General features: G+C 56.5%; 1 protein-coding gene across 8 annotated transcripts in view; it reads right to left on the reverse strand.

Moving 5' to 3' along the window:
- Window positions 1-4,182: 4,182 nt before the first annotated feature.
- Window positions 4,183-12,685, reverse strand: part of TRAF3 (TNF receptor associated factor 3) — a 138,855-nt gene continuing 130,352 nt past the window's right edge. For 6 of the 8 annotated variants that reach the window (XM_033191205.1, XM_033191201.1, XM_033191204.1 and 3 more), the window contains 2 exons: window positions 12,184-12,358; window positions 4,183-10,417 (listed from right to left, as the gene is read on the reverse strand). In XM_033191205.1, the coding sequence (XP_033047096.1) occupies window positions 9,846-10,417; window positions 12,184-12,358 (747 nt within the window). In that variant the 3' untranslated portion in view covers window positions 4,183-9,845. The remainder of the gene's footprint in view (window positions 10,418-12,183; window positions 12,359-12,685) is intronic. The other 2 variants (XM_033191200.1, XM_033191199.1) reach the window with 1 other exon arrangement.

The following is a 12,685-nucleotide window of genomic DNA, read 5'->3' on the forward strand; positions in this document are numbered from 1 at the left end:
CTGGCAGTCAAGGTCACTGACTTGGTACTCAAAAACCCTTACTGTCCCTCCTTGGGCAGAGTCCCCGCAAGGTTGGCCGGACCAGGGCATGAGTGGCTGTGACCCCAGCTGGGTGTGTGGAGCCCGAGCGTGGCTGGTGGAGAGCAGTTACCCAGCACGAGGTGACCAGCGAGAGCTGTGCCAAGCAGGCCGCCTGCGATGGAGCTGGGCCCACGGGTGCTGAGGAATGGCTGGGACCACACTGCAGGTGCCGTGTGTGCACAGAAGGCCCTTGACCGTATGCACAGGTGCCCCCGGCCCTCAAGCACACATGGGGACACATGCTTGCAAATGGCTCAGAACCTCAGCAGGGAGTCGGAGAACTGTGGAGCCCCAAGTGCCACAGGGGCCAGGGAGGTGGCGGGGAGCCAAGTGCCGGCGCCGGCAGTCCTCCGAGCTGAAAGGCCGCAGGCTAGGGTGCAGGGCCCAGCCAGGGAGGGCACAGCCACCCTCCCCAAGGTCCAAGGTCCTTCGCAGAGGTGCTTCCTGTGGGCGATGGCCTGTCCATGTGGAGTGCTCACATGTGGCCTCTCGGGTGGACACCAGCATCATCTCCCTTTGACATGACGCAGAGGCGCTGGGTATGCGCTTGTGTGAGCTGCGCCCCTGGCTCCTAGACCCCGCCCAGCAGGTGCCAGCCCTCTTTCTGCCCTGTCCCCAGATCTGGGCCCCTTTGGCTCCCCAGGGTCTGGGCAGGGGGTTCTGAGCTCTGCCCTGCGAGGCTGACCCTGGAGCCTGGGGGTCCCTGGGGACTGAGCCCACTGAAAGCTGTGGTCTGAGTGGAGGAAGTAGGTTGGGACAGCCCCACAGGCGTCTTTCCCCTCCACCTTTTAACTTCTAATCAAGTAACTCCGCACAGGACCAAGTCCCCCGAGCAGCACTGAGGCACTGAAAGGATCCAGATGCCAGGCCTGGTCTCCAGCCTCCAAGTGATCTGTGGCTGCAGGGTCAAGGCAGAGGCTTTAATGATGACCTTGAAAATTAAAAAAATTAAAAAAATTAAAAGCATAGGCAGGCTGGGCGTGGTGGCTCACACCTGTAATCTCAGCACTTTGGGAGGCCAAGGCAGGCATATCATGAGGTCAGGAGATGGAGACCATCCTGGCTAACACGGTGAAACCCCGTCTCTACTGAAAATACAAAAAGTTAGCAGGGCGTGGTGGCGGGCGCCTGTAGTCCCAGCGGCTCGGAGGCTGAGGCAGGAGAATGGCATGCGCCCAGGAGGCGGAGCTTGCAGTGAGCCGAGATAGCGCCACTGCACTCCAGCCTGGGTGACAGAGCGAGACTTTGTCAAATAAATAAATAAATAAATAAATAAATAAATAAAAGCATAGGCAGCGCGGACACCTCTCCTGCACAGCCCTTTGGTTCTTCTGGTCTTTTAACAAGAAATTGCTGATTTTAGGGTTAGATTATACAACTGCTCATTTTCAGAAAACTGAAAACCCCCTGGACTTCAATTCAGAATCAAATTTCTAGGCTTCCACCCATGTGGCTCCACTGGTGTCCTGCAGGGCTTGTGGCCCGGTCCGAGTGCCGCTGTCTCCCAAAGGACTGCAGGGCAGTGTGGGGAAGGTGTGCTGCCTGATCCAGCCCAGCGGCCGAGCCCCGGCCTCCTCCCCAGGCCTTGCTTTCCTTATCAAAACTCCAGATCACCAGCCTCCCACCAAGCACTGTCCACCTTCAGTCCAGACTCTGCCCTGGTTCGGTTGCCTGGTTGGCTCCCGGGTGTGGGGGCTGCTGCAGGGCAGAGCCAGGGCCACCGGGGAGCTGTGGCTGAGGGGTCTGAGTGCCTGCCTCCCTGCTCCACACCGCTCCCATTCCAACATCACTCATCTGGGCCAGAACAGAGCAGCCCCCTGAGCTGAGGGGAGGCAGGCGAGGGCCACAACCCCCTCCTTCCCTAGGCCTAGAGGGTGACACCCCTGGTTCCCAACTCCCTGCAAGATCTGGGCTGCCCCTAGCAGGACGGAGCCACATGATGGCCTGGTGTGCACCCGAGGGCTGGACTCAGTCCCTCCATCCCCCTTGAGGTCTGGACGTCAGGCTGGAGGTACGGAATCCCTGCCCAAGGAGCAGCTCAGAAGCTCCCACTCCTCCCCCCGGTCGTTTCCTGCTGCATGACCCGAGGCCGGCTCTGCAGATGTCCCCGCTAGCGCCCTCAGCCCAGGCCAGTCCAGCAGGTCTTGGGGTTTGCCGTCCATCTACTCTCCTGTAGGACTCCCAGAGGGTGCAAGAATCCAGGCCGGGTGCAGTGGCGCACGCCTGTAATCCCAGCACTTTGGGAGGCCGAGGCGGGGGGACCACCTGAGCTCAGGAGGTCAGGACCAGCCTGGGCAACGTGGCGAAACCCCGTCTCTACTAACATACAAAAGTCGCCCGGCGTGCTGGCGGCGCCTGCGGTCCCACATACTCAGGACACTGAGGTGGGAGGATCACTTGAGCCTGAGAGGTTGAGGCTGCAGTGAGCCGAGATCACACCACTGCACTCTAGCCTGGGTGACAGAGAGAGACCCTGTCTCAAAAAAAAAAAAGGGAGGTCAAGGCAGGCGGTCACCAGAGGTCGCAAGTTTGAGATCAGCCTGACCAACAGGTAGAAACCCCGTCTCTACTAAAAATACAAAAACTTAGCCGGGCGTGGTGGCAGTCGCCTGTAATCCCAGCTATTCGGGAGGCTGAGGCAGGAGAATTGCTTGAAGCCAGGAGGCAGAGGTTGTGGTGAGTCGAGATTGCGCCATTGCACCCCAGCCTGGGCGAGAAGAGCGAAACTCTGTCTCAAAAACAGAAAAAAAAAAAAAAAAAAGGATCCAGTTTCTGTAATCCTCAAGCCAGCCCCCTCCAGCTGACACTCCCCGTTCGTCGGCACGTGGTGCTGGCTGTCCTAGCCGTCCTATCCCTGGCCCAGCTCACACTTGCGGTCAGCGGTGACACCTGCACACTGCCTGGTCTCCATAGGTGTCCTGGTGTCAAGGCTGCAGTAGGACCCTGGGCTTGAGGGCACAGGGAAGATGGATGGAGCGCAGGCCCCCATTGGGTGTGAAGATTTGGGACCCCCAGATGGAAGGACTGGTAAGGCTGTCCTGGGGCAGCTCCCGGGAGCCAAGGTACCACAGGTTCCCCATCGTGTGTGGGGTGGAGGCTGCCGGTCCCAGGATTCCAGCGCCCCACTACTGCCACCAGCCAGGGCACAGCAGGGGTGGTGTGGGCCTGCAGAGAGGGCAGGGCTGGTGCTGGGCGGGCAAGGGACCCTCAGGAGAGGCCCTGAGACCTTGAGGGAGGACCCTGGGGAGCTGCTCCTAGGACTACTCCTTCCTGCTCAGTGGGCCACATGTGGGGGGCCGATGGCATCTGTTCTGGATGTGGCCCCAAGCAGTGCCCTTAAGGATGGGGAGGGACTGAGCAGGGTGCTGTGGTGGCTGCAGCGGACCCTGGGAGAAGCAGGACAGTGGGGGAGGGCTGAGTGGGTCTCCCCATCTGATAATTTTGGGGGAACTCGAGGGAGACGCAGGACTTCCTGCTACCAGGCCTGACCCAAACAACTTCCTGGAGAAATGGAAGGCAGGCCACAGTGGCAGTGGCGCCCAGGAGCCCTTAACTCTGCCACGAGCAGCTGCTGAAGGACACTGGCCAGACCCGGCACATCAGCACTGGTGTCACTCCTTATTAACCATCTTGTTTCACAGTGGAAGGAGGTGCTGTTCTTCCAATGTACAGAGGAGGAAACTGAGGCTCGAAGGCTTCAAAGTCCCACGAAGTGGTGGAGCTGAGGCTGACCCCAGGCCTGTGGGTCCAGCATGCCCTTTCCACCATGCCAGATGGCGGGCACGTGTCCGGGTAGGAGGTCAGAGCTCCGCCTTATATGCTCTGGACCAAGCCACAGACTTGTGAGCCTGGCCCCCAGGATTCCCTTCAGGTCAGAGGCTGCAGGTAAAACTGTAAGCAAAGTGGGCCCCTTGCTGAGAATTACAAAGAATTTCAAGATGGTGACAGAGGGCAGCGACCCAAGCATAGGCCTCTGGCCACACAGGTCTTGGCCGGGTGGCCATCCCGCGCCCAGCCACTGAGAGGACAGCCGCGGGGTCCGGCAGGAGGGAGGGCCACTCACGTGGGGCCCAGCCTGCAAGAGACGGTGTGATCAGAAACTGAGACTCCATAATCAGATTTATTTTCCTCTAATAAGACAGTTTAGCATCTCCGAGTTTTGCATTCTACAGTCTTACAAACTTTAGTTATTAGCATCAGAAACACAAAAACATTGCAAGACCTCAAAACACAAATAAATACCAAATAAAACCACACATAATATACAATAAACAAAAATATAAAACAGTAATGCTATCAGAAAGTCAGGCATGTTGCCAACTCACAGTAACAACATGATTATTGCTGGGCAATCACTGACGGTCTTTTTGTTTTTTTCTTAGAAGAGCGGAAAACAGGACCCGAATCACTGGTCACAGAATCACTTGGACTGTCAAGATGTGTCCTCACAGCAAGCGGCTACTACAGACGCAATTTTTAAAACAGGCAGATTAAAAAGATAGGGTCAAACGAGAGACTGGCCTTCTTTGGTCTTTGTTTTTGGATAACAAAACTGAACACAGAGGCACCGGCAGAGAAGGGGTTGCAAATCTGCAGATGCTGTGCAGCGTCTACACTGCCCTCCACACTTCACACACCTTCTCCTACAGGCATTTCTTAGAGAAATCACCGGACATCATGTCAGCTTGTGTGTTTTCCAATTAAGTCACTGAATTTGCTGTTGGAGGGGGTATCTTACTTGTCTGAGGGGACTAAGTTGTCAAAACCAATCATCACTTAATTACAGGAGTGGTGCAGCGATCCTGGACTTCTAGCATCTTTTCACGGGTGAGAGTTCACAAGACAGACTAGACACAGTGCAGCAGGAGAAATGAAACGCAGGCTCTGCTTGGCCACCAGGGCCTCCTCACCCGCACACCTGCCAGCCCTGAGGCGGCCAAGGCTTCATACGTCTGCCCTGCAACCGCACGTGGGGCACACCTGGGTCAGGTAGAGAACGCCCTTGCAGTGAGCTGCGGGCCTCGCCTCACGCCGCCTGCTGGCCCGGCTCCCTGATGCCACCGTGCCTGTGACCATCAACACCAGCCTGGACGAGGCAGCAATAATGACCAGGGAGCCTGCCCACACTGACCTCACCTGGCCTGGGCCCCGGCGGGCACATTCTACTTTGGAGAAAACAGAGCTACTGAGATTTGCAAACGGAAAACAGAACAATGGTCATGGGCTGAGAAGTAGATTTGGGTGACAGACCCTCATTCATCTCACAGACACAAAAGCAAAGGAGCTCCCAGCACTCTCCCTAGCTCTCCTGCAGTCTACTAAGTAAAGATCTGTGCTACATTTTTAAAACAGTATTTTACAGTTCTGCTGGGGCCCTTTTGACACACAAATTACCCCCAGTACAGGCAGGAGTCTGGGAGGGCTGGGAATTGAGCAAGGGGCCCACAAGGGGAGTCTGCGCCTGCCCAACCATGCCATGGCCCACGGAGACAGTGGCACTGCCACCCTGCTGGGGCTGTGCACAGGGTAACAGTCCTCGTGCCAATCCTCCCTGTGCAGGGCAGAAAGGAGGTGTCAGCCCAGCTGTTGGGATCAGTGTACTCCCCGGCCCTCCCTTGGGTTGACAAGGAATGACCCCGCTAGGGACAGAATGGTTAAGGACCCATCCAGACCACCCTTCCTTTGTCTGACATCACCTCTGGCTGAAGGATGTGGGTCCACCATGGTGACTACCACCGGACACCATCAAGCAAAAGGGGTGCTGGAATGTGACGTTGGCATGGCCGACATCCATGGGACATGTGGCCCCTGGCCCAGGGTGACTGAGGACCCTGGAGCAGGCTGAGGTGGTCTGGGAGGCAGCTGGTTGTCCCAGGGACTGTGCCTGGAACTGCATCCTCACCGAGCTGGGCCACACGGGGTTGTGGGGAAGCCTCCTGCCACAGCCAGTGCAGTGAGAGCCCTGGCAGGCGGTGGGCCTGTGGGGCCCGGGCCAAGGAAGTGACCCAAGGAGCAGGAGCCCCAGTCTGCCACACCACGGCTCCCAGTCTGCCACACCACGGCTCCCAGTCCGCCACACCACGGCTCCCCGGCACCACAGGCCAAGAAGGGCATGGAGGATGGGACAGGAAAGGAGGGAGAGGCAGAAGAAGCTGCCTGAGCAAAGGGCTCCCTGTCCAACTGACTGTGGTGGCATCGAAGGGGCACAGGTGCCGTGCCGCCCCTCGGCAGAGGCTGCTCTGGGGAGGAAGGGGTAACAGAATGGGGCTGCAACCTGGGTCTCGAGGGCCCCCTCTGCCCACCTGCACAGGGAACACACATCTGCAAGTCCACGCCTTCGCCCAGGGCTCTGGTGAGGCTTGTGCTCAGGGGACAGCACCACTTTCATGCTTGACGGCTCCTAGAATTGGCACAAGTACTGACCTGGCCGCCTGTGTGCCACCAGAGCACCGCGAGTTGAAAAGCCCAGCACATGTCAGGGCCTACTCAGGCTCCCTCCAGCCCAGCTGGAGCTGGCACGTCTAGTCCCAAAGCCAGGGCCCCATGGGCCCCACTTCCACACCCTCACTGCGCCACCCAACCCTGTGGGAAAGGCCCTACTCCCAGCCTGGCCCCCATATCATCAAAGACACACCCCAACTTCTAGTTCTGCAGGCTCTGCTGGACAAGCCCTAGAACCAGAGGGTCAGGCTTCCAGGCCTGGCTGCGGCTTGCACGTGGCTCAGCGCAGTCACAAGAGCCAGTGCCCTTCATGTGAGCCGGGCCCAGGCCAGCCGCCCAGCGTGCCCGGCAGCAGGGAGCAGTCCTGGAGAAACTGCTCGAGGCGAGGGAAGAGGGGACGGTGTTTTGTTACGAAGGTGACAGGGAAGGAGACCGGCTTAATTCATGCACAAAGGACTCAGATGGTTTCTGTAGAGTACTGAACAGTTCTGTCCTGCTGGGAGTTTGGTCACTTTTGGTAAATAAGCAGCACCCCCAAGCACACAGTGTGCGCCCCCGTTTCATGCTTGCTGCCAGGGCCCTGTGACACGGGGAGGGCCGACCACTGCCTGAGGGGCCACTGGGCCTCAGCTGCAGGGAGACCATGGCCTCAGGCTGGCTCAGGTGGCGAGCGCCAAGTGAGGGTACCCGGGGGTTGAGGGTGGAGCAGCACAAGGCTTGCCCACTGCTGGGAGAGGGGATGCCGTCCCAGGCTGCTGCCCCCCGTGCTGAGTACATGAGAGGAAGACACACTCAGAACAGAGACCCCAATACAACCAAACACAAGGACAAAGCGTGTGACATGGGCCATCCCATCCTCAAGGACCCCTGTCACTCAGGTGATGTCTGTGGGACCCTTGGGTGGGGTCCCATGGCGTCCCCCCAGGAGCATCTGCCTGGGAAGGGCTACTGGAGACGTCCCAGCGACACGCACTGCGGCTTCCGGGTGCCACACCAGGACTTCAACCCAGAGGGGAGGAAACAGTTCTTACCAGACCAAGATGTTGCATCACCTTAATCTAATATTGTACATTTTGTGAAGGGGAAGTTGCAGGGATGTCCCTGTTGTTAACCCCTGACCTCAGGAAAACTACCTGAGGGCAGGTAGGGGACAGGCCTGAGGTGGGGGACACCTTGAAGGAACAGTGGTTTTCCGCAGCTTCTGCAGGAAGTCCTTGCTTTATGAGCTCCCTCATGGGGCAGAACCAAGGATGCTCATTCCCCCAAAGCAATCCCAGGAAAGCGGGGAAAGGAAAGGCAGATAAGAACAACGGAGCGCTTCGCCCGCGAAGGGCGCGGCAGGCCCCTCATGGGAGCTCGGGGCACAGGGGTGCGACGGAGGGCACTTCCAGCAGGCACTGGGGCGAAGGCACACCCAGGACAGATGGCAGCACCAGAGACAGGTGGGCCACCGGGCACCCACCAAGCTGTCCCCGCGTGGCCACGGGGAGAGCCGAGGCAGGCAGTCTGACGTGCACGGCCCAGCTGGCCAATTGTGGGCGCGGCTTGTGGGCAAGTGGCACAGGTGTGGCGGTTCGCACACATTGGTTTTGCCTAAGAAGCACCCGTCGCGTGTAGCACCCATCAGTGGTAAGAGCACCAGGAAGCGTGGTGCATAGCAAAAGGGGTGCAGGGGCCGGGCTCCAGGCTTCTAATCACAGTTGGACACTGAGAGACAGTAAACAGTGAGTTGAGAAAATGCCGTCCGGGCAGGCGCAGGCTGGGACGACGGGCCCTGTGGCCACCCTTCCCGCCAGGGTGGTGGTCAGGAGTGCCCGTCGGTCAGCCTGGGCAGGCCCCCGAGCAGCGGTCTCTGGAATGCTCAGAGGGTTCTGCTTCGGGCTGTGGGGGTGCCCACGGCCCCGGTGGGGACACGGAGAGGCTTGGCTTCTGTTCCACACCTGCCTCCCTCAGGATGGGACCAGGCCATACTTGGACCAGGCGGCTCACTCGTGGGGCCTAGAGATTTGGAATCTGTGGTAATTAAGCAGCAGAGGCTCCAGAAGCCGACCGTGGAGCCTGGCTTCCCCTCAGCAGGTGTGGAGGTGTCTGAGGGCCCTTGTAGAGACAAAGATCTAGTGGTGGAGAGAAAAGTCTGGTTAAACTAGCACTTTCTAGAATTATGCTCAACGCAAACCCAGGGTGGAGAAGCAGCATGTCACATCTAAGGCACATGTACCGTATGCCACCAGCTCTATGCGCAATGTTGCTTTCAGAGACCGTTGACGGCATGCAGCAAGATGACGGGATGGAGAAACACACCTGCGGGCCTCCCTCAGCAGTCACCCGCCCACCCCTGACATGGAGACCGAAGGCCGGTGCTGTCAGCAACAGAGAGCTCGTCCGAACACAAGGGGCAGAATCCAAACACCTACAGGATTTTGTTTAGAACTCCAAAGTTCAACGGATGCCCTATTTTAGGGTGAAAACAATTATAAATCTGAAAATGATGCACAGCATCCATGAGCGAGGCTCCGTTCAGAATTGTGAAGTCGTGTCATTAACTACGACAGATATTGAAGGTTTACATTTCTAACGAGAAATAACAACAGGTTGAATATTCTCTTTCCTATCACAAGTGATAACCAGTGTTTGATATTTTATATTTTCTTCCAAGAAATATCAGTCTATCAGCGTTTTAAAATAAAATGTTTGCAGTAACAATTATTTGTAGAACTTTAAATTAAAAATGATTCTGAATTTAGAGACTTTCAAAAAAAGACCTAGGTATACTTCAGGGTCTTCTGACAAACAAATTATTAAAACAGAGACCAGATGAGGCCTTAAAAATAGACAATATACTGTATTTGAAACAAAATTGCACTCTTGAATTTTAGAAAGAAGGTATCAGAATTGCATTACTATTTCATAAATTCTCCTTTTACTTAACATGCTGACATGTCCAGCCATCCCCACATGTATGTGTGTGTGTGTTTTTTGGTGTTCAAGTTTAAGGAAGAAAAATCATGTTTCTTTTGTTTAGCATATATGTTTTCCACCTTAATTAACTAGATCTTTAAAAATGAAAATGAAAACCTTCTCTGACAGCAATATTTATCTCGTTGAAGGATAAATAATTCTTCAGAGTGAAGTGTGGCTAGTCTATTATAAAACGTGTCACGTGTGCTCACGCGTGGCTCCTCCCGCCGGCACGCGTCCGCCTTCTGCCGCTTCCTCCGTCCCCACAAGGTCCTTTTCTGAGTGCGAGGACCTCGGTGAAGACAGACCGGTTCAAATCCCCCAGAGGAGTTGCCTTCTGCTAAATCCACCTCCCCAGCTACTCATCAGGGATCGGGCAGATCCGAAGTATCCACTATGACTTTAATAAAAATTGTATCATCTTTAATATATGTCCCATTTTCTAGAACAGTCTGGGCCACAAAGACTGGGCAGCCAGAGGCGATATTCATCTCTCCAGTGGGCTTCTTGAAGCTGCTGCTGTTGGGGTCGGGCTTGAACGCATCTCCCAAATGCCGCCGAGAGGACCCCTGATCCATCAGCATGAGTGTCACTTTCTGCTTAAATGGCCAAGGAAGCAGGGCATCATATTCTCCACGCATGATGACAAAAAACAGCGACAGGTGCGTCCCTTTTCCCATCCCGTCCCCGTTCAGGTAGACCCTGGCACACATCTTATAGCCAAAGTAGCCAGTGTAGAAAGGCTGGCTGTAAAGGGACAGGGTCTTCCCCATGACAGCCTCCTGCTTCCGCCGCTTGTAGTCACGAATCTTCCAGATGAGCACGCCGTTGTAGCTGGCGGTCTCCAGGACCTGGAAGCGGAGGTCCATGTCGGCCAGGCGGATGTCGTGCACACTCAGCATCTGGTCATGCCGGCTCAGCTGGGACTCCAGCAGGCCTGCCACAGGTGAGGAGGGATTTGGTGAATGAGACAGGTGAACGTCAGAAAGGTTAGGAAAGCAAAGCTGCACCAGCACTTTTTATTTTATTTCATTTTTTTGAGACGGAGTCTCACTCTGTTGCCCAGGCTGGAGTGCGGTGGCGTAATCTCGGCTGACTGCAACCTCTGCCTCCCAGGTTCAAGCGATTCTCCTGCCTCAGACTCCTGAGCAGCTGGGATTACAGGCGCCTGCCACGTTTGGCTAATTTTTGTATTTTTAGTAGGGACAGGGTTTCACCATGTTGGCCAGGCTGGTCTCGAACTCCTGACCTCAGGTGATCCACCTGAGGTCTCCCAAAAGTGCTGGGATTACAGGCATGAGCCACTGCATCTGGCCCTTTTTTTTTCTTTTTGAGACGGAGTCTCTGTCGCCCAGGCTGGAGTGCAGTGGCCGGATCTCAGCTCACTGCAAGCTCCACCTCGTGGGTTCACGCCATTCTCCTGCCTCAGCCTCCAGAGTAGCTGGGACTACAGGTGCCCGCCACCACGCCCGGCTAATTTTTTGTATTTTTAGTAGAGACAGGGTTTCACCGTGTTAGCCAGGATGGTCTCGATCTCCTGACCTCGTAATCTGCCCGCCTCGGCCACCCAAAGTGCTGGGATTACAGGCGTAAGCCACCGTGCCCGGCCTCATTTTTTAATTTTTAAAGAGGCAAGGTCTCGCTCTGTTGCTCAGGATGGCATCAAACTCCTGAGCTTAAGTAATCCTCCCGCCTCAGCCTCCCAAAGCACTGGGACTATAGGCCACACCACCATGCCCAGTCACACCAGCATCTGAAACAATATAAAAATGACTGTGGTTTCTGGGGGTAACATCAGCAAAACTGTGTAGACAGATGTCCTGAGGCCACTGCCTCCCAGGGAAGAGCCCAGGTCCCTGCCCCAGTTCTACCACTGCTCTCATGCCCACAGCCCTGTCTGGACACATTACTAGGCACAGCCTGCTGAAAGGGGATGTCCTGGGCAGGTGACCTGCCTGTGTGTCACAGGACACCTCACTGCAGGGTCCAAGACAGAGTGCTCCGACTCCACTGTGGCTTCCTGGGAAGCCTGCTGGTGGGAGCCCCTGGGAGCAGGAGACAGCTGTGCTCTCCCCACCCCTCCCACCGGACTCAGCGCCTGCAGGCGGCCTCTGCTCTCTCGGAGGCGAAGCTGTTCCCTTCTCCTCCAACCTCATCCTCTGCCTGCTTCATCCGGCCCCCCACATGCCATGGTAATCTGTGTTCCTTTCTGCCATTAATCCTCTTCATGTAAATATTCCCAATACTCTTTCAGTCCCCAAAGCCATAGGCCCACATCTGCTTGTGGAATCAGAAACATGCTGGCAGAGCTCAGTGGGACTGCTGCCCCCTGGCCCTTAGGAGTCAGGTCTGGGGCGCCCCAACCAGCAGGGCCTGGCCATGTGCACCTGGGCCTGTCCTGCAGGTCATATTGTGGCCAGTCTCTCCCAGGAAGGCTTTGTAGCTTCCCGTGGCTGCAGCTGCCCCTACTCTCTACACCACACAGGGCCTCACACGGAGGGGACAAGCCTGTGTGGGAAACATTTGTCTTTGCTGGGGGACTTTCAGCAGGAAAGTCATCACACCTCTGCGTGTTACCCATAATTGGAAAGAACTGTTCTAAGGCACATGTACCTAACATAGCCCTCATCCCACGGACCCTGCCCCAGCAGTCCCCTGGGGCCCAGATGCACACTGCTGGCCCGGCCCTGGCCCCTGCCTCACCTGTGTTCCGAGCCACTTGCCCCGCGCTCTTGTCCACGCTCTCCAGCTCGGTCACGCGGTTCTGGAGGGACTCCACGCTGCTCTTCATGCTGTCTGCTTCCTCCCAGTTCTGCCGGAAGGGCCGGATCTCCTTGTCGAGCTCCTTCAGTTTCTCTGCTTGGCTGTCTATCACTCGCTTCCAAACCAAAGGTGTTAAAAACCAAAATATAGTTAGGACTTGGACAATGCTGCACTGCCTCCCATCAAATACAGACGGGCTAGGAGCAGAACAGTCACAGAGGCCTGCCACCCGCGGCTCTGACGCCAGGAGCGGGCTCTGCATCGGCCCTCCTGGGAGCTCCCTGGGAACAAGTGCTTGTGCCGGCAGGGAGCCCTCGAGGTGACGTGAAGCCAGATGGAAGAAAATAATAGGAGACTCCACTGCGCCAGCTTGCTTTGTCGACAGAGCCACCAGGAAAGCGAAGTGACGGCTGGCAGGTGTTCAGAAGACCAGGGAGAGGCC

This window comes from Trachypithecus francoisi, unplaced genomic scaffold, assembly GCF_009764315.1.
Source record: "Trachypithecus francoisi isolate TF-2019V2 unplaced genomic scaffold, Tfra_2.0 Lachesis_group3, whole genome shotgun sequence".
NCBI lineage: Eukaryota > Metazoa > Chordata > Mammalia > Primates > Cercopithecidae > Trachypithecus > Trachypithecus francoisi.